This window comes from Grammomys surdaster, unplaced genomic scaffold (genome assembly GCF_004785775.1).
Source record: "Grammomys surdaster isolate TR1022 unplaced genomic scaffold, NIH_TR_1.0 210, whole genome shotgun sequence".
In the NCBI taxonomy this organism is placed as follows: domain Eukaryota; kingdom Metazoa; phylum Chordata; class Mammalia; order Rodentia; family Muridae; genus Grammomys; species Grammomys surdaster.
The window spans coordinates 3,131,027-3,152,186 of record NW_021604655.1 but is presented as its reverse complement, the minus strand read 5'-3'; the positions used below and the strand labels follow the sequence as shown (position 1 = coordinate 3,152,186).

The 21,160-nt window shown below is 46.4% G+C and overlaps 2 protein-coding genes across 2 annotated transcripts in view; one reads left to right on the top strand and one right to left on the bottom strand.

Moving 5' to 3' along the window:
* Positions 1 to 340: 340 nt before the first annotated feature.
* Positions 341 to 16,844, bottom strand: Fam161b (FAM161 centrosomal protein B). Its single transcript, XM_028771891.1, has 9 exons — positions 16,791 to 16,844; positions 13,236 to 13,558; positions 11,459 to 12,012; positions 10,288 to 10,637; positions 9,402 to 9,529; positions 4,117 to 4,281; positions 3,525 to 3,624; positions 2,001 to 2,141; positions 341 to 1,425 (listed from the first exon to the last, which is right to left on the bottom strand). Exons 1-8 carry the CDS (start codon positions 16,842 to 16,844, stop codon positions 2,034 to 2,036), a joined length of 1,782 nt encoding a protein of 593 aa, XP_028627724.1. The 3' UTR covers positions 341 to 1,425; positions 2,001 to 2,033.
* Positions 16,845 to 17,049: 205 nt separating this feature from the next.
* Coq6 (coenzyme Q6, monooxygenase) overlaps positions 17,050 to 21,160 on the top strand; it is a 13,561-nt gene continuing 9,450 nt past the window's right edge. The window contains exon 1 of the mRNA XM_028771944.1: positions 17,050 to 17,310. Coding sequence (XP_028627777.1) covers positions 17,124 to 17,310 — 187 coding nt within the window. The 5' untranslated portion in view covers positions 17,050 to 17,123. The remainder of the gene's footprint in view (positions 17,311 to 21,160) is intronic.

Sequence of the window (21,160 nt, the reverse complement as noted above, 5' to 3'; positions counted from 1 at the left end):
AATCTTAGCACTCGGGAGGCAGAGGCAGTGGATCTCTTGAGTTTCAGGCCAGCCTGTTGTACATATAAAGTTGTACAGGACAGTAAGAAAAGGACAGAGAAACCCTGACTCAAAGAAGGAAAAGCAAGCAAAGAAAAGAACTGGCAAGCCCAGGTGGCTGTTAGCAATCAGACCCAGCACTAAACGTAAGTCTTATAGAATAGCAGTCGTAAAGGATAGTTTGGATTTTTCCCAGAAATGGTTAAGCATGAGAAATGCACTTCTTTTAGCCCATTATCATCTGCCTACAACACAATTATTGACCAGAAAGATACCCCAAACATCACCTATGAGTACAGAGTCAGTGGCCAAAGAAGTTTTATTTAGAATGAGCTCTGCTGACACACATATGCAAATAGTGTTCTCAAAGAATGGTAGAAAAGAACAGCTTAGCATTCGTTATCAGCATGCGCAGTTATCCTCTAGTATGGAGAAAAGTTCCTAGCAATTACTTGTTTTTCCAAAATTCCAGCCTGTGCTTCCTACAGGAGTGATTCTCAGTCTGGGACATTTTTGTACTCTAGAGGCCATTTGGCAATATCTGTTAACATTTTTGGTTGTCAACAACCTGAATGGGGTGTTACAAGGGGTGAGGAAAAAAACATCCTACAGGGGGCTGGAGAGAGGGCTCAGGGGTTAAGAGCACTGACTATTCTTCCAGAAGTCCTGAGTTCAATTCTCAGCAACCACATGGTGGCTCACAACTGTCTATAATGGGATCAGATGATCTCTTCTGGATTTGTCTGAAGACAGCTACAGTGTATTCATAGAAAATAAATAAATCTTTAAAAAAAAATCCTACAAATGATAAAAAATGACGTGTCCCAGTGTGTCAGATGCTGATAAGATGCTGTAGTTAAGGTGCAAATGTGGACTGAGAGACATGGTTTATTTCATACACAGTATTCCTACATGTTTAGCTGCCAAGATTCCAGGTTACTGGAAGCTGATGAGAATGTATTTAGTCTAGCTGTCCTAGATTTCTGTTTCCTTATTGCTACCTATTTTCCTACCTCTGTTCCTCTTACACCTACCTGATAGGTGTGGGCTGTACCTTACTTTCTATCCCTACTCCTTAAGTGTCAAGTGCAAAGCAAAGAGCCGTTACCTCTGGGCTAGGGCGCCTCCACCCTCGGCTCCACCTTGATCTCTGAATTTCTGTTCTGTACTTCCATTCCCTAGCAGAGGCCATGACTCTAGACTCAAGCTCCTCCTCTAGTTGGTTGCTTGATGCTCTGATGTGACAGGATGAGTGAACTATTCCAGCAAGCAGATTGGTTAGCTCTTCAAGCCACTGCTGTTCCAGCCTGGGCTCAGCAGGCAGTTGTAGAGTCTTCTAAAACCTGCTGTCAACCTCGGATGCTGAGTTTTGTAGTTTCATGGATGCTGAAAAAACAATATTTTCAATTGAAAGCATCTGTGAGGTTTAAGAATGGTCTCAACAAAGCCGGGCGGTGGTGGCGCACGCCTTTAATCCCAGCACTTGGGAGGCAGAGGCAGGTGGATTTCTGAGTTCGAGGCCAGCCTGGTCTACAGAGTGAGTTCCAGGACAGCCAGGGTTACAAGAGAAACCCTGTCTCGAAAAACCAAAAAACAAAAAACAAAAAACAAACAAACAAAAAAAAAAACAAAAGAATGGTCTCAACATTTTCATTTACTTTATTTGATAGAATGGAATTTTAAAGAGAAAACAGGAATTACTTGGACTTAATAAAACTGGAAATAACAGCCGCACCCTGCTTTTCTCTCTTTGCCTTAGGACACGTCAGTTATGAGAGGTGATGCTGGGGCATTAGCTATAAGGAGAAGGAATGGCAGACTCGCAGTCTCATCCTCTCACACAGTGTTGCTCAGGGGTGAGCGGGTGAGCTGTTACTACGTGCAGGGCTGGTACTCAAAGGAGTAACTTCTCTAAGATGCCTCCTGGTAGCATCATTGAGGATGACACAAGTACCTCTTACCAATGAGAATCCTTGACTTTGGCTTTCTCTACATCACACTGCCTCTGTGCCTTGACCCTTGGTTGTCACAAACTCTTCCTCCAGGCCAGCCTGCCTCAGGGTATCCCGATAACGCTGTTCTGCTTCTTTCCTGGCAAGGGCCTGTGGAGGGGGAGTGATTCTGAGTTATTTGGATAACCAGTCTTTATAATACTGCCCTTTCCACACCCCACCTTTGGTGCTAGACAAAAGTTGGCACAGGAATTAGAGAGCCTTATTTTTAGCCATAATTTGTAAAATGAGTCCATGGGCATCTTGTTCAAATGCAGGTACAAATACAATTCCATATCTCTTACACTTCTAGGAGGTGGCAGCTCTTTGAGAGCCACACCTTTAAAGAACATCCTCAGGAAGAATAACAAGATATTACAAGTACTCAGCAGGAGGAGTATGGTCTGAAATAGCTAGAAGTCTATCTTGTTTTACAAAACCACAGGCGTCCTTGTGGGTTTTTTTTTAATGTTAAAAGATCTGTGGGTGAAAGAATAAGCTTTCTCAACAAAAGTGGATCTAAAAGCCCAGCCTAAGTAGATTCTAGTCAGTCCAGCATGGGGGAGGGCAGGGCATCTGAAGGAGGAGGAGATCCACTATTACCTGGGAATTCACGTGCTTTACGATGGAACTCAAGCCCACAATGAAACACAGAGCCAGATACAGCACTTAACTGCCTGGGGCGGGTCTTTCTGGATGTTCAAGGGCTCTAGAGCTTCCTTAGGGAGATCTCAACTGAATTCACCTTCTTAAAGTCTAGAGAATAGTTTTCAAATGATTCAGCCTAAAAGCTACTTAATCTGGAGAGAGCCTTGAGGGATGTTTCTAAGCACGCTGATCTTTAAGGACCTATGTTTGGAGTAAAATGGCATTAATAAAGCAAGTTTGCCTTTCATCATTGTAAGCATTGTAAGTGCTGGGTGTGGGGGTGCATGGCCACAATCCCAGCACCAGGGAGATTAAGGCATGAGGGTGGTGGGTTCAAGTCCAGCCTGGACTCAATACATTAGAGGTCAGCTTGAGCTCCAGAAAAAGAAACCCTGGCTCAACTATCAGAAGTTTAAGTCCATGGTCCCTTGGCCCTGTCACTTTGGACTTCTGGCCAGGCACCAGTATAGAGAGGGAGGCATATGGTAGCTGCTGTCCATGTCATGGTGGCCAGCCAGGGAGCCAAGAGAATGTCCATGTGTCTGTGCCTTTTATCCCCACCTCCACCCCTGGCACGCCCAGACTATGAGACCAGGAATGCTGTCCATATTCAGGGTAGTTTTTCCTTCCTCAGCTAATTCTTTCTGGAAACACCCTCTGACACACCCAGAAGTATAGTGTGTTAATTTTCTGGGTCATTCAGCACAATCAAATTGAAAAGATTAACCACCTTGGAGTTCAATTTAGAGTATCTGAGTTTTAAGAAAATAATCAGAGTAAAATCTTTTTTACAATTTGTAAGAAACTGTTGACCCAAGGCAGGAAAGAGTTGAGAGTCTGGATTACCTTGGTAACCTGTTCAAAGAGATAGGGTCTTGTTTGTATTCTTTTCTTCATTTCCTCCAGTTCTTTCTTATATTCCTTTGCTCTTTTACGGTCATTGTTCCTGGAATTAACAAGGTTTCTAGAAGCAACCACTCTTTTTCAAAATCAGAAACCCTTCATGCAAGTTAAGCAGCCATCCCCGTGTACACTAAATTCTTATTGCCTGCCAAAGTCTGTGACTTCCTCTGATGATGTAGTCTACCCTAATGCCTCCATTTGCCATTTCAAAGTCAGTGATGTGCTTTAACACAGGCACCCCCTCTGGATGCGGAGGACACTGACCATGCTTGCTTGCTTGCTTGCTCGCTTGCTTTCTTTCTTTCCTTCTTCTTCTTTTTTTTTTTTTTTTTTTTTTTTTTTTGGTTTTTTGAGACAGGGTTTCTCTGTGTAGCCCTAGCTGTCCTGGAACTCACTCTGTAGACCAGGCTGGCCTCAAACTCAGAAATCCGCCTGCCTCTGCCTCCCAAGTGCTGGGATTAAAGGCATGCACCACCACTGCTCGGCCTGACTGAGCTTTAACACAGGCACCCCTCTGCATGCGGAGGACACTGACCGGTTCTCTTTAAGCTTCGCTTTGAACACCTCTTCCAGGCTTTTGTGGGGATCCATGGCTTTGGCCCTCGAGGTCACTGATTTAGACATGGCTTGACAGTTCTTTTTGTGCATCTCCAACCACTGAATGCTCATGTCTGATTTGTCCTTCTTTTCAAGTGACATTCTAAAGGAGAGAGCAAAAATAGGAGATGATCTGGGCACATGTATAAGCAATCATGGGAAGTCCTCTGCAAAGTCAGCTAAGTCTTGTCTTTTCTTTCTTAAGGTATTTGTTTGTTTGTGTATGTGTATATTTGGAGGGGGGGTAGGGGTATGTATAGGTGTGAATGCAGGTGCCCCCAGGGTCCAGAAGAGGGCTTCAGGCCTGCTGGAGTTAGAGTTACAATTGTGAGCAGCCCAGTGTGGATACTGGGACCCATATCTAAGGCTTCTGCTCTTAACCACTGAGCCATCTCTCCAGCCCCTAGTCGGTGTTTCTATGAATACGATTTCCTATACATTTGTTACAACTATGTTTACAGAAAAGAATGATTCTGGGGATGGCCATAGTGACACAGACCTGTAATCCCAGTTCAGGAGGAACAGATGTTCAGGATGTCCCAGCTACACAGTGACTTTCATGTCAGCCTGGCCCACAGGGAACCCCATCTCAACAGCTATTCTGGGTGAAAAGCAATGGCAGATGATGCCATTCCTGTTCTCTAGGTCCTGTGATTTCCCACATAAGAGAAGTCCATTGATTGAACAGAACACACTGGGTAAAATGGCTGTACCCAGCTAGGATTCAATAAATTTGGTGAGGTGTTTCCCTCATCTGGAGCCATACTCATAGCTACCATTTACAGAGCTGCCAGCCGGGAACCAAAAAACTGTTATATCTCATGTAATTCTCACCAGGCTCTGAGGAGGTAGACAGGCTAGGCCCTGTGCTTATGTGGGGGACTGAAAGTCAGAAAGACTCTTGCTCACCACTATTCACCGTGCAAAGGAAAAGCCAGTGCAGCCAGCATGGTGGACTTCTGAGTCTGCCCTAATCCCTGTGCTATAAACAGCGGTCAGGCAATGACTTAGGTTCACAGTTCTTTGAGAATACAAATCTCCATTTCCATAAAGATCTGGAAACAGCCCTCTTTTAATGTAGACCATTTGGGTTCAACTTAGAGCACTCAGTTTGTGTAAATTATTCTAGAGTTCTGTGGTGGGTTCCACCGAAAGACAAAATAATCAAGATTCTACACTTAAGAAATACATTCAAACAGATCAGGAACAAGGGCACAAAAGCTTGATCTGCTAAAATATTCAACTCCCTGATGTTGGAAAGCACATGTGAGAGCTTCTGTAGGTGGGCTGCCTCTCACTTGCAGGACCTTTTCCTGGGCCCTGGGATACCGATAACTCGGCCTAGGGTTAGTATTGACAAACCTGAGAAGGAAGCATCTCTGCATCCTAAATATACTCTTATGAGGTCTTAGTGTAGCCATGCTACTGTTGTGATTTTTGCTTCTCCATTCTGTTTAATGGGTTTTCAGGTGTCTGATGTGATCTTTCTGTTTCTCTCTGTACATTCAGAACAGAGATAACAGCATTGCCTCTCTTTCCTGTAACTTGGGTACCATACTTCCTGAACCTTTTATCTCCCTGGACTCTCTTATCTCCTAGCACCTTGCGTTCTGGAGTTCCTCACTCAAATGTCTGCATCTCTACCCTCAGCATTGTGAGCCGTTGGCTTGCAGCCCCGACGGGGCATGGTTGTACTTTTTGCTGCAGGGCCTGGAGCTAGTTTCCCCATTTGGTTTCCCGATGGCAAGAAATTGCCTTGGCTGTCTCTCTTGGACCCACACTCGTTAGTCCAGTGACAGCTCTGGCCGTATCACCTGCACACCCCTGGAAGCTTAGGCCTTCTTTTTGGTTTATATTTAGAAAAAACAAGAGACACCTTGTTCACATTTTCTTTCAAATGACCATATTTCCCACAGTTAAAGCAGAAAACACTTTGAGATCTGAGACCTCTAGTGGCTTTTCACAGCCTTTTTGCAAATGATCATACCTTCCACAATTAAAGCACCGTGCATTTAGAGATCTAAAACCTTTAGCTATGGCTTTCCCATTATTGTGACATTATACATGCTAGAACCAGTATCAGTCATCCCCCTGATTCACTCTTCTGTAGGTGCTGCCCTTGCCTTTAGTGGCCTGATAACTTTTTTTGCATTCTGTTTACATTTTCAAATGCCAGAGTCTCAATTAACATTTGTCTTGTATCAGAGTTTGATGTGGCTTTGTTCACAGCTGAAACTAACCTTTGTAAAAGAAAAAAAAATCAGTGAAGGCTTCTCCTGAGCCTTGTATAATTTTTGTAAATGATATACAATTCTTTCCTGGCTCCTCAGCTGTTAAATGACATTGCTCCGTGACTGTGTCTTCAGGTTGACCTGATGTTGTATATTAGCATACCGACCTTTATCTATCAACTGGTCCCTCACTGTATTAACCTCTCTTGCTCTATTGTGCTGTTCTGAATTCCTGGATTCTTGTCTCCACCATGACAACCAATGCAACTGAGGACCAGCCTCGAGTACAGCTGTTACCAATCCCCCCCAGTTTGGGGGAATAATTCTGAGTAGCCCAGTTACTGAGAGTTTGCTTCACATGGGCCATCCCATAAGACATCATTGCCTTTGTAACCACCTTAGGTCCATTCTACAGGATGCCATGCTATTTTGTCAGAACCTTGTGGATGACCCCATCAGCAGGCATAGGCTGTAACTGCCGGGAATGCTGTGGTGAGTTTGTGACCCAGAACTGCCTGTCCTCAAAAGGTGTTGTGGGCTTAACCCTGTCTCCTGTCCTGTCTCCTCTGACCATCTTCCTGCTTTTCACTTCTTTGACTTGGCTGCCCTTTGACACGGGTCCTTCCCCCTCTCTACCTGGGGAAAACTCCCTCTCTGCTTCAGTCACTAGGAATGAAGCTGTTTCTTCTCCCTTTTCTTGTGCTTGACTTTTTTCAAGCCTCTACTCTGTTTCTCTAGCTGCAAAGCTGACTCTGTTACTTTTTCAGAAAGAAGAAACCCTCTTATTTTCCTTTTTCCTCCATTCCTGATTCCCAAGCTTCTCCGCTCTTACCCGTTTTTCCCAGTTGCTCAGCTGGTCTTTCAACCCTTTTATAAACAAAATAACCCCAAATGAGGAAAAGGAGAGGGAAAAAATAAACCCCTGCTACTGAAAACCACAGGGTGGGGGTTCCCCAACAACAGCCTCAACAAAGTATCCACCCCTCCTTTTCCTGGCTTCTGCTCTGTGGTACTTGAAATCAAACCTTCCATTCTGCCTAGACCTACATTGGGTCCAGTTATGTGTGGGTTTTTTTTTTCTTTTATGTTGTCTCCTTTTCATACAAACACTAACCAGTTCTCTTAACTCCTTGCCAGCCCTCCTCCCAGTCTCCAGCCCAGCCCCTTCAAAGGTTTTATTTTTTCCCCAACCATTCCTCCCTCAGTTCCCCCACAGTGTGCATAAACAATTTCTTCTCCAGTTTTCCCAAAACTATAACAACGGTTCTAGCCTCTCTGTTCGGCTCAGCTTCTGACTCCACTGTAACTGCTCACTCTGCTAGCCGAGTCCACTTCCCACTGTCTCCGAACAGTATCATCTCTGGCTCAGCTCAGTCTCTTTTCTGTGCCAGCTGTCTCCTCTTCAGCCCTACTCAGCCCTTCTTCTAACCCTAGTCTTCTCTAAGCCGAGGCTCTGACCCTGCTCTTCCTGCCACCTGGACCCTCCTCCTCCTCTCAGGTTCTGCTGGCTTCTACTATCCTGTCCTGTTCCCAGAAGTCCAAGAGGCAACTGACAGTGAAGGTCACAGGGTCAAACAGTTCTCTTAAAGGGCCAGGCACACAAAATAAATCACTACAAAGTAGGGTCCTACTATCCCCTGGGAGCCTCCCAGGAGGCACTGAGGTATTAGTCCTTTCCCAGGCCTCTGCTCTATGCTGGATCACAGCTCCTTCTGCTCACTTCAGAGCTCTGGCAGAGGTCTTCCTGCTGACTAAATGAGAGCAGTGCCACAGAGCCAGGTCAGCAGAACTGTTAAAAAAAATCCACAGACTTGGATGGAGTATGACTCAGTTGCAGAAGGCCCTGAGTTTGCTCTCCAGTACTGAAGCAAAAGGAGAGAAAAGAAAGGAAGGGGGAGGGAAGGAAAGAAAAAGAAAAGCATAGAAAAGGGAGATAGGCTCCCACTGCCCAGCAGACTCGGAGTGTGAACCTCAAGACCCAAGTAAACCTCCCTCAGGGCTTGACCGTCTGGGCAATGGGTGTTGCATCTTGTTCATGGTGTGTTCTGCTCCCACCTTTATGCTTGAGTCTGCTGCGTCTTCCCTGTACCTCCCCTGGCTACCTTCCACTTTCATACACAGGCTTTTGTTTTGTTTTAGAAAGAAAAGGACACTGAGCACACTACAGGACAGGAGGCTGGACAATAACCAACAGCGCTACTCATGGGCTCATATACAGACTTACACATTCTTTTTCTAGAATCTTCTTTTCTCTTTAGCCTTTGTCTGACTCGTTCCTCTTTATCCTTTGGAGGGGCAGTTCTCACAGTATGTGTGTGGAAGTCAGGGGGTAACTTGCAAGAGTCAGTTCTCACATTCTACTGTGTGGGTCCTGGGACTGAATTGAGGTTGCCAGGCTTGCCAGCACGGACATTGATCCACTCAGCCATCTGGCTGGCCCCAGCTGCTCATCCTCACTGCCTAGACGGGCTGTCCGACAAGTTAGAGGCTGCACTTCTCTCTGCCCACTGCTCACCTGGAGGTGCAAGACTGGCTGGCACACTGGCACACTTTTCCTTGGGTGCTGGGATCTGAACTCAGGTCTCTGTGTTTGCACAGCAGAGGCTTTGCCATCGGAGCCATCTCCCAGTCCCTTCTTCCTTGTTCTTCATGTTTTACCTTAAACGTGTGTTCCAGAAGAGGTAAGACCACACCCCTAGGCTTCCCTGTGTTGTCATAGTCCCCTGTGCTTGCACTGCTCATAAGACAGGATAATCACCCTGAAAAATCCCATGTTTTGGACTGCATGTTACATTGTAAATGTTCCAGGGCATCTCTAACTTAACCCTGTGTCTTGCAGACTGAAAGGATGGTAGCACATATTTCTGCCCCATCAGAGGATTCCTTCACCTCCTAAGGTGTTTCTGATACTGGAGAAGAGGCCCAGCAGCAGGGCCAGTTCCAGTATTTGGAGCTAAAACCTGTCATGAGTCTGCTGTGGCTTCTTACTCACCGGACCGCAGATTCCCGCTTCCTGGTAGCATCTGTGATGTGCACAGGGAGGGTGTTGGCAGAAAAAGAAGCAAGACCACTCAGAGAATGACTCCTTGGGAGGGGTGTAGCTGTTGGCTGAGGGGACTTCTACAGGAAAGGAGGTGACATTGGTGACAACACATTATTAGTTTCTATCCTAATTAGGACTCAGTTTCAGGGAAGGACTAGAACTGAGGATAAACTTTGTTTAGTTACAAAGCCCACGCTTGCATATCAGGCCTACTGTTTTTAATCAACTGAGAAGAGTTCTTTGGAATTGTCTGATTAGTTTGGTCAATTGAATACACTTTAGAGTTACTTGGGAAGAGAATCTCAATGTGGACGAGTCTGGGTCAGGTAGACCTGGGGGCATGTGAGTGGGGGATTGTCTGGACTATGTTAAGGTGAGAGGACTCGCCTTCTGTGACAGAGTGGAGAAAGAGCATAGCACATGTGTGCGTTTATGAGCTCCTTCCTCCTGACTGCAAACATAACGAGCCACTTCAGTCTCCTGCGGCTTTGTCTTCCCAGTCATAATGTGCTGCAACCTGGGAATACAAGCAAAAATAAGCCCTGCTCCCTTCAGCTGCTGTGGACAAGGTATTTATCACAGCAACGGGAACACAGCTAAGACAGACTGGGCTCTGAGACTTGCTTGGACTCACGTTTGCAAAATCCATCTAGGGAGGTGCGAAAAGGAATGTTCTTGTTTTTACTTTACAGAATGTGGATATGCGTGCAACTGAGCAGGTGTTCAAAAAATAAAAAATAAGACAGAAAAGTATCAAGACATGTGCCTTCCTTTGAGATCTGGGCCTACTCTGTTATACTTTAGGATGCAGACTCTGACCCTCCCTGCTACCTGCCTGCGTTCTTCTCTTCTCTCCGCCAGCAGTAGCGGCATCACAGGATCGTGGAGTGTGACACAGGTTGGCAGTCCTCAGGAAGAAGGGCTTATTTCGAGTTGTCTCCCTGGTTTCCCTTCTCTCAGCAGCTCTTCTCTGGAAAGCCTTGTAAAGGCTTTCATAGTCCGGGACCACAGGGTTCACCTGAGGCTGGAATCCGAACTCAGTCTGTAGAAAACTCAGCTTCTCCTCCTGGGTACGGGTAGCCGTTCGGGGAGCCCTGCTACTCGGGGTGCTGATAGGAGAGGAAGCCATCTGGAGCATGTCCATAGCCCTCATCTGGATTCGGATTTTCCTGAGGAGCTCCGATTCTATGAAGAGGCAATCAAAGAAGAGGACCTGGAGAACACCTCCCCCGTGCCCTTTAGAGACAGGGTCTCCCCCTGCCCTTTAGAGACAGCCTCACTCTGTAGCCCAGACTGGTCTCTGGTTTATCCAAACCCTCCATCCTTGACCTCCTGAGTCTGTGGGATTACATGTGAAGGCAACCACAGGTCCCTCCTTTTCCCTCCTTTAGTAACGTGCTAAAGCCAGTGGCAAATGCAACAAACAAACAAACAAACAAACAGTTAACAATCATCCCCAAGGAATTCGCTCCTCTCCAAGATGAGGGGTAGGGAGGTGACCTCCCCAGAGGCAGCAGGCTGGAGATGGCACAGGCTGATGGAGGTCTTTTATGTCTTTTATGGTGTTTGCTTCCATACCTAGGCTAGTACAGAGGCTGTAGTGCACGCTTACTGAGAGAGGTCTGAAGGCTGAGCCTGGGGCCAGGTTTTTTGATTTCCCTACAGATCAGTAGTTCTTGGCCAGTGGGTTTTGACCCCTAAGGGGGGGGGGTCATGTATCAGATATCCTACATATCAGATATTACATTATGATTCATAACAGTAGCAAAATTACAGTTATGAAGTAGCAAGAGAATCATTTTATGGTTGGGGTCACCACAGCATGAAGAACTGTATTAAAGGGTCACAGCATTATGGAGCTTGAGAACCACTGTGGGACAGACCCAACCCACAGAGCATGGGTTACCTGCCCCCCACTGTAATCCCTGAATCTTGATCCTGAATTCCTGCAGCACCCCTGGAAACACCAGACCACAGGTAGCTAGAGATGCCAAGAATATCCTTACCCTGGAGTTTGTCACCAAGGGCTGGTTCCAGAATAGACTTGGGGATCTTTTTAGAAGTGGCTTTCTTTGGGGGGACCTTGGTCTGAGCCACAGCAGCTGAGTCTCTCTGTGAAGTGTCTTTCTTTTGCTGCTCTTTCTTTTCAAGGAAGCTGAAGGGCTTCAAGGAGGAGAGAAGCTGCTCCTTCCTCTTCTGAATACTTGCACGCCTCCTTGCCTCAGTGCGTTCCATGATCTCCTGATAGAGAGGCAGGTAGACATGCGCGGGCACAGGCTGGGCCCGGAACTGCCGATGGCACTCTGCCTCTTCCTGGCCCTGCTTCTGGGCCTGTAGCCTTTCCTGCTCAAAAGAGGCAGGTGAGGCCAGCCACTGGGACTTCTTCCTGGCCTCACGCAGTGTCATGCGGAATGGCTGAGGGACAGTGATGGAGGATGCCCAAGAGCAAACACTTCTGTGCTGGGAGGGAGGCCCAGAGTCTGAGGTTGGCAGGATCTGAGTCTTGGGGATGTCAGAGGGAAGGCTAGTCATGGAGCTGCAGCGCCTCATGGAGCCACACCTAGAGGAGAAAGCAGTTCTGTGGATGGACCCAGCACACAGGAGGTGAGGCTCCTTCCAGAAACCCCTCCTTTTCCTCCCTGCCCAGCAGATCATAACCAAGAGACTTCTTAGTCTCCATCCAAAGCCCCAAAGCCCCAAAGGCCTCTAGGTTCTTAACCTCAGCTAGGCTTCCCTTCTCGCCACAACACAGGCAATCCCAGCAGCTCAACGGGAATTATCTTCTAAGAATTCATGCAGGAATTTCCACTTTGCATTCTGATAACTGCATACAGTGTAGTCGGGTAGCACAGGGCCACAGAGTCATAAGGATCCAATTCAAACCTTAGGGTTTTGGATTTCCCATGTAGAGTGGCAGAAATATTATCCACTTATAAAGTTATAGGGAAGAGAATACATAGAACATTTGATAAAGGCCAGTGTGGCAAGACATGCCCAAAGCTCTTGAGAGTTATAACTGGGAAGTTCAGGAGTTTCGGGCCAGCCTGGTCTACATGAGACCCTGTCTCAATAAGAAAGAGATAAAGCATATATGCCGTGAGAAACTTGTCGTTCTTGGAGGACACGATGTTTGGGAAATGCATCCCTTTGGTCAGATCCACTGATTCATGAACTAATTAAGTGTTGCCCGAAGTTATTAAGGAACACTGGGTAAGAACCAAGACAAGAGCTACAGAGATGGCTCAGCAGTTAAAAGCATTTGCTGCTCTTCCAGAGGGCCTGTGCTTGATTCCCGGGATCCACATGGCAGTTCAGGGCTGTCTGCAACTCCAGTTCCAGGGAACCCAATGTTCCCCTGCTCTCTGTGGTCACTAGGCATGAACATGGTATACATACAAACAGGCAAAACACCCATAGACATGAATTTTTTTTTAGACTTATTTATTTTATGTAAGTACACTGTCACTGTCTTCAGACACACCAGAAGAGGGCATCAGATCCCATTACAGATGGTTGTGAGCCACCATGTGGTTGTTGAGAATTGAATTCAGGACCTCTGGAAGAGCAGTCAGTGCTCTTAACTGCTGAGCCATCTTTCCAGCCTGACATGAATATTTTAAGAAAGAATCACAACATGCAGCAGATCCAAGAACTATCTGGACTGCATCTTAGATAAATGACAATATGCAGAAGCGGTCTTACAGGGGGAAAGGCAAGGCCCTGAGACATGGTATGACCAGCCCAGGGTGCTGGAGCATGGCCGCCACTGAGTGCAATGCTTACCCAAGAGATGGAGGGCCCTGGACCTGTGGCTTCCCCCTGTTCTTGTCTCGGAAGAAGCTCTCCAAGTCTTCCTCATCCTCGGAGCCGTTCAAGTCACTGTCTGGATCAGACTGAAAGAGAGGCTTCAGTAGATCCCACCTGCCTTTCTGCTTTGGAACCTGTGGGGTTCTGTAAAAGCTCCCAGTGGAGTCAGAAGTGGAATCTGTGTCCTCCTCTGGGCTGAGAAACTCATGGAGTTTGCCAGCTCTGGGCAAAACCAGCCCTTCTCCAAGCAGCTCATCTTCTGGCTCAGTGTCTGAGGAGGAGGATTTGGGGGGAAATATCTAAAACAAAAGAGAAATCAGTGAGAGTTAAACTCTAATTTCAAAGGTTCTCAAAACATGGCTTTAGCTCCACTTTGGATGCTTCAGTATGTCAGGGACCAGGAAGGGACAACGGAAAGAAAGATGCATTCTTCATTCAGAAGGCATTGCACAACACAGTGTATGTATCTGCCTGGCTGTGCTGAGCAAAGGCTGCAGAAGAGCTAATGGCGGTTCCCTGCTCCATTCAGCACAGAAAGAGAACTCTGGGGACCAGCCTGAACCACACAGTATGTTTCCAGTGCTCCAGGAATCCTGCCCATGACCTGGCTACGCTCTGCTCCCAGTTCACTTGAGATTTACACAATTCTTACCCATCTTCCTTCTCTTATTTTCCCATTGACACCCTTACTTTCCTCATACTCTAACCAGTTTCCACGCCATCACCAACAACAGATGATTAGTGGTGAGAACTGTATCTAGGAGAAAGAGCAACATGGAGAATGGACCTCCCAGCCAGAGCTTAGATACTTTAAGGGCTACAAGTGCAGCACAGTGGTTGAGTTCTTGCCTAGCATGCTCAAAAGGACCAAGCACTGCCCTCATTCCCCAGCACTGTAAAGCATCAGCATCAAATTACATCTGTCCATTTGTGCATACAAGAAAATACAGGTTGGGTGCCTAGTATGCCATTGTCTTAGTTAGGGTTTCTGTTGCTGTGATGAAACACCATGACCAAAAAGCAAGTTGGGGAGAAAAGGTTTATTTGGCTTACACTTCCCCATTGCTGTTCATCATAGAAGGAAGTCAGGACTGGAACTCAAACAGGGCAGGAACCCGGAGGCAGAAGCTGATACAGAGCCCACAGAGGAGTGCTGCTTACTGGTTTTCTCCCCTGGTTTATTCAGCCTGCCTTCTTATAGAACCCAGGACTACCATCCCAAGGATGGCCCCACCAACCATGGGCTGGGTCCTCTCCTATTGGTCACTAGTTGAGAAATGCCTTACAGTTGGCTCCGGCATTTCCTTAACTGAGGCTCTTTCCTCTCTGAGGATCCCAGCCTGTGTCAGGCTGACACAAAGCCAGCCAGTCCAGTCATGATGTTTGTGTTCTAGTGAGAGCAGATGGAGAACATGAGAGGAAAACATAAACAAGTGTGCCCTTGGAAGGCTTGTCTTTGCTACCCATCAGAGGGCACCAGGAATGCACCAGGACTCAGGATATAATGTATCAGTTTGCTGCACAACATCATAGAAAACTCTAGCAAATGGGCAGGGATAGATTAGGACCAGCACGCTCAGATTGTTTGAGAGGAGGGACAGGGCAGATGGCTCAACTCTAGACAGGTACAGTGATGACTGACAACAGTCTAGAAAGGTAGATATTTGTGCAATACTTTAGGGAAAAGGTAAACAATTGATAAGTATAATCACTTAGAAGAAAGAAGTACTAGTAATTCTTCAATTATGTTATGGACCCCCAAAAAACACTGCTTTTTGGTGACCTTGCTTCTGCCCTTGGCTGTATCTGTTAGGCAGAGTGCAGATGCTCTTCCACTCATGATGCGGTTCTATCCAGATAAGCCCATTCCAAGTTACAGTGGTTTAAGTAAAAATGTACTAATACATTAACCTAACGAGCAGGACACTTAGAGAATAGCTATTGTTCACTCTCCTGATTGTGTGACTCACTAGACACGGCAAGTCCCTGACATTGTGTCACCAAAACAGAGTATCCTATTGCTGTTTAAAGAAAGACTGAGATCTGGAGCTAAGAATTTATCTCCATGGAGAACACTTGCCTAGAATGCACAAGATCCTGGGCTCAGTCCCCAGTACCGTAAAAATAGGAAAATAAAAGTACAGAGTATTGCTTCTACTGAATGCATGCTTGTCCTTCGCTTATAGTGCGGAAAGTGAACAGAACCACTGAGGTTGGGAGGGTCTGACTTTGAGTTTAAGGCTGATTTTTATCATCTCAACTGGATCTTGTGATAGAGGGATGGCTGGTGTGGCTGGAGGACTGTGACCTGAAATGTCCTTAGAGCCGTAGGTGCAAGGCCAGCAGCAGACAATAGATGCTTAGTTGCAATTGGAGCAGTCCATCTGAGTGAAAGAGGAATATGTACTGTCACCCTAGCTCTGTTGCTGAAGAACATGTGATCCGGAGCAAAACTCCTTCCTTCCCCTGCCCCCCTCTGTCTTGACAGGGTCAGTGGGTGACCTTGAACTCTATCCTTCTGCTTTAGTATTTTGAGTTGTTGGGATTACAAGTTTGAGCCATAATATACTGCTGGCTCTTTCGTTTTTAAAAACAATTCTATTGAAACACAATGTCCATAGTGTACAACTCAGCCATTCAAAGTGTATTCTCTCCTGGTTTCTAATATAGCCAGAGTCATCTAACTCTCACAGTATATAATTCAGAACGGTTTCATCATTCCCCTAAAGCAGCGGTCTTCAACCCTCCTAATGCTGTGAGCCTTTAATACAGTTCTTCATGTTGTGGTGACCACCCCCAACCATAGAGTTACTTCGTTGTTAATTCATAACTGTAATTTTGCTACTGTTATGAACTGTAAGGTAAAAATATCTGATATGCAGAATGGTCTTAGGTGACACAGATTGACAACCACTACCCTGAGGTACCACTGCCTTTAATTGTCCTTTACTTCTCATCACCCTCCTACATCCTGTCACCCTGTCAGCCCTAAGCAACCACCAGCCTACTTTCTCCTTTTTAGAGATTAGGGGGCAAATTGCTTAACCCATCTGTTTTCTAGAAAATGGGTTTGAGAGGATACACATATCCAATTTAATGAATTTTAGTATATTTAAAGAGCTGCGAATTCATAACTTCATTAAGGTTCTGTGCATTTTCTTTACTTTAAAACAACAAAAACCTTGGGTTCTGTTTCTCCCAGTTTCTCCTCAGCTCCTCAGCCCCAGGCAATGACTCACCCTCTAGATTCGCCTTTTTCTGAATAATTATATGAAGATAGAGATTGCTTTTAAGATTTCCAAGGTTAATTTGTGGGTTGTTATTAATACGGTCCCTAATATCGGAGCCTGGTACAAGGCACAAATGACTCATGTCCCCAAGACTGATTCTCTAAGTGCCTAAGCGCTGCCAAATGTAATTCCACGCCCTTTGGTGACACGCCCCTGACTCTGTCTCCACGGCAACGCTAAACAGTTTCCACTCTCGAGGATTCCTTGCTGAAGCATCCTGCTTCTTCCTTTCTCCACTCACCTCGCGGCTCCACTCGGCGCACTCGGGGCCTCCCGTAGTCCTCCCCACAGTCATCTTCCTGACTAGAGGGAGAAAGAAGCAGAGGTGACAGCGGCGGTGACAGCGACGCGAGCGGCGAGGTACTGCTAGCCACGCCCCTCACGCTATTAGCCTCGGATTGGCTTCCAGTCCCTAGTCTGTTCCGCCCAGTGAGGCAAGAGCGCTTTCTGATTGGCTGATTTTCTTCAATCATTTGATTTCCGGTTCTGAAGGGGGTTGAAGGCTCTGTCCCGGAAGCACTTTCCAGGACCTATCAGCAGGAAGCCCCGGGCGCGGACACAGGCCGGAGTCATTATGGCGGCCTGCATTGGCTCCATGGCGGGCTTGTTCGGCGTTCGCTGGTGGAGTACCGCGCAACTCGCAGCCAGAGGAGGCCCAATAGTTGCCTGTCGGCGATGGGCGGGCTCCTCGGCAGACACTGTGTACGATGTGGTGGTGTCAGGAGGAGGCCTGGTGGGCTCCGCCATGGCGTGTGCCTTGGGTAGGTGCATATCGACCGCGGCGTGGGGGAACTGAGCTATGGAGGGATGATGCTCACAGTGGGAGTCGGGATGCTGTCCAAAGACCTAGCGTGCCTGACCTGGTGGTTTGCTCACTATCCTTCCAGGGGAGTCCTCGGGAATGGCATGAAGCTTCAGTCCTGAGGGATCACAAGTAGGCGGGCTTTTATAAGTCAGTCCGACCCTTGAGAACTGCCCAGGATTTGTTTATGAGCACCTTGGGAGGCATCGGGCTTTGTAGTATCGGATGGTAGAGCGGATTGGCTTCGAAACCACAGAGATCATCTTCCTCTGTCTCCTGATTGCTGGGATTAAAGGCTGAGCCCCGCTCTCCTGCTCCTAACGCTGCTTTATTAAGATAACGTTCATATCGTTATAAGTCCTCCCACTTACAGCATACAGTCCAATGAGGCTTTAGTATATTCGCAGAGCTATGCAGTCACTAAGTTTTAGAACATTTTCCTTACTCTAAAAAAACAAAAAGCAAAAAAGTCTTGGAACTCATTAGATGTCACTCTTAATTTTTGCCCAGCCTCTCAGTCCTAGAGGCTCCCCTACTTTCTGTCTGTAGATTTATCTTTTCTGGATAGGTATATGTAGCTGGAGATATACTCGGTGTTTTAAAGGTTAATCCATGTTGTAGCATGAATCAGAACAGCTTTTGCTTTGAGGACTTGAAGCAATCCTCAATTGTGTGTATGTTCCACGTTTATCAACTGTTGAACGTGTGCTTGGTTTTCGCTTTTGGCCTATAACGAGTAATGCTAGTAGGGACATTTTGTGTCAAGCTTTGGTGTGGACATAGTGTTGATTATCTCGAGGCTATTCACTAGTGAAGTTTCTGGGTTATATGGTAACTGATGTTTTGAAGAACTTTCAGACTTTGAGAGAGTGTGCCAGTTTGCAGTATCGTGACAGTATATGAGTGCTCTGGTTTCTCCAGACCCTGCCATCACTCTCTGCTGCTATTTTGTCTTGTCCTCTTAAGTGCATAGGAAGTGCTTCATGTGTATATTTCCCTAATGACCAATGGTGTTGCATACATTTACCAAATGCTGGCATGATGTAGCACCATTTCTGGCCCCTTTGAAACATTAACATTTATCTTTTGGTGGCTTGCTCTTGGGTTAGGTTTGGCACCATTTCTGGCCCCTTTGAAACTTCCTTGTTCACATTTTGGTGGCTCGCTCTTGGGTTACGTTTTTGTGTGTGTTTCATTTGTACTGTATCCTTCTCTTGCTCTTTCCTGAGCGTCACAGGGAAGGAAGGCAGCAGCTCTTTTACTAGTGTTTTCACACAAGTCTGTTTTGTTATTGTTTGCTTTTCTGTCTCTTTCACAGAACTCAGGAGTGACTGTTAAAATCATGGTCGTAAAAAGCATGGTGTTTTTTGGAAGATAGAGGCAGGAGGATAAAAAGTTCAAAGCCATCCTTGGGCTACACAGAATACAAAACCCCCCAAAACAAACAAAAATATGTAATTAAGACATTCCCAATAGGTTTTTGGTTGGTTTTTGAAACAAGGTGCTATGTAATCGTGGCTGGTCTGGACCTTTAACTAATTCCCCTGCCTCTGCCTCCCAAATGCTGGCATCCCAAGCACACACTGTTACTCCGGAGTCAGAATGGCGCTTACTAATTCCCCCTTAAGTCTCCTGTTTTTCTTAATTCTTCCTAAAACTCACAAATAATTGTTGTTTTAGGCTTGCATTTTCCTCTCACATTTGAGTTTGGGAGTAGTTCCCTGCATAATTCCATTAAGTTCCTTTTTTTTTTTTTTTTGGTTTTTCGAGACAGGGTTTCTCTGCATAGCCCTGGCTGTCCTGGAACTCACTCTGTAGACCAGGCTGGCCTCGAACTCAGAAATCCACCTGCCTCTGCCTCCCAAGTGCTGGGATTAAAGGTGTGCGCCACCACTGCCCAGCTTAAGTTCCATTCTTAAATCCATTCTTATACTATTCTTTGGGTTTTATTTTGAGCCTCCTCCTCCTCCTCTTCTTCCTCTTCCTCCTCGAGCCCCTGGGTAGCCAAGAATACATGTGTGCATCACTCCACCAGGGCTTCCCACATGATTTCTAGGCTTTTTTTTTTTTTTTTTCATTTCAAAAAAGTTAACTTAATAGCCAAGAAACAAAATACATCACTTGGGTGTGTTTTATAATGTGCTTGGAAATCTAATTCTTTTCCTTCCAGTTTTCTGGGGTGTCTTATCCAGCAGGCAGATAGCACCTACTTTATGAGTTTGCAGCTGGAAATAATAATATAAGGGAAGAACGTAAGGCACTCGAACCTAGCAGAGGACAGGAGAGCTCCCTTGTAGAGGAGCACGCAGCTGGCTTGTCTGGGGGACAAAGTGTCTGCTGTGGAGAATACACCTAGGAAGCAAGGCTAGGATCACAGAGACCATAGAGCGCCGCCCTCAGAGCGAGGGGCAGGGTGATGGGGAGCTAGGAGACCATGGTTTTGAGCAAGCATGTCTGGGTCCCTCCTTCCTGTGGAGCCCCCCTAAGAGGGATCAGCCCTGCTGGGTTGACTGCTCCTCACTGCCTGCTCCACTGCAGCCACTTTGATTTTTACCCACGCCTGTGCTTGTCACAATGGTGCTTAGTCACCACCAGTGTGCAGGGACAGTGCCTGCAGGCACATGTGGGATTTATGGATGACACCAGTTGCTCTATCATCTGAAATGCAAAGGCCCATCCAAGAGGGTGACTGTGCTCACCCTATTGGAATCGGAAAGAGAGGCTGGGAGGTTGCAGTCACCTTGCTTCTGGGTGCCAGATATCCACTACTTGGCCCATGGGATGCCCTGCAACGGTTAACAAAGCATTTGGATTTTTTTGAAGGCATGCACCATATGGCTAGCTTAATTTTCTTTGTGTCTGTATACATTATGTGCATATGAGAGGAGTGTTTGAGGAAGTCAGAAAAGGGTGTTGGGTCCACAGGCTGGATTAGAGTTGGAGCCTCGGTGCTGGCCTCTCTGGCCTCTGCAGGAGAAGTCTGTGTGTGCTTTACTTGTGAGCGCTTCCTCTTCATATTGCAAAGTAACCCATTTTTTTTTTTTTTTTTTTTTTTTTTTGGTTTTTCGAGACAGGGTTTCTCTGTGTAGCCCGGGCTGTCCTGGAACTCACTCTGTAGACCAGGCTGGCCTCGAACTCAGAAATCCTCCTGCCTCTGCCTCCCAAGTGCTGGGATTAAAGGCGTGCGCCACCACTGCCCGGCAAGTAACCCATTTCTTGATGATGCCACATTACTTCAGCTTTACTGGCCAGTTACAAATTACATTCTAGCTCTTACACAGTCTCTGGAGCTTTCCCAGGCACTGGGAGACTGTGCTGCAGGCAGGCCTTCTCCCTATAATGGTTCCAAGTTCCACGTTTTCACTACAGATGTTTCAGGATCAGATTTGTAGTGTGTTTTTTTAATTCTTTGTCTTATTTTGAGACTGTAGTGAATTTTGCTTTCTTTCTTTCTTTCTTTCTTTTTCTTTCTTTTTTTTTTTTTGGTTTTTCGAGACAGGGTTTCCAGGGTTTCTCTGTGTAGTCCTGGCTGTCCTGGAACTCACTCTGTAGACCAGGCTGGCCTCAAACTCAGAAATCCACCTGCCTCTGCCTCTGCCTCCCAAGTGCTGGGATTATGAATTTTGCTTTCTTAAAATGCTCCATTGTTATGTTTCTGTCCAGCTCTCGCCCACTCCTGCTTTCTCCTGTGTGTTCTTGTGACTATGCAGTTACAGCCTGGAGAGGAAACCCAAGGCTGTGCATGTGTGAGGCTCATGCTAGACCATTGAGATGCAGGTGTGAGGCTCCTGCTACACCATTGAGATGCA

Coding starts and splice junctions, on each gene's coding strand:
- Fam161b (XM_028771891.1), bottom strand. CDS start 16,844: ATGACTGTGGGGAGGACTACGGGAGGCCCCGAGTGCGCCGAGTGGAGC. Junction 10,638..11,458: donor CCTTGGTGACAAACTCCAGG/GTAAGGATATTC, acceptor GCCTCTTCATAG/AATCGGAGCTCCTCAGGAAA. Junction 2,142..3,524: donor TCTTTGAACAGGTTACCAAG/GTAATCCAGACT, acceptor CCCCCTCCACAG/GCCCTTGCCAGGAAAGAAGC.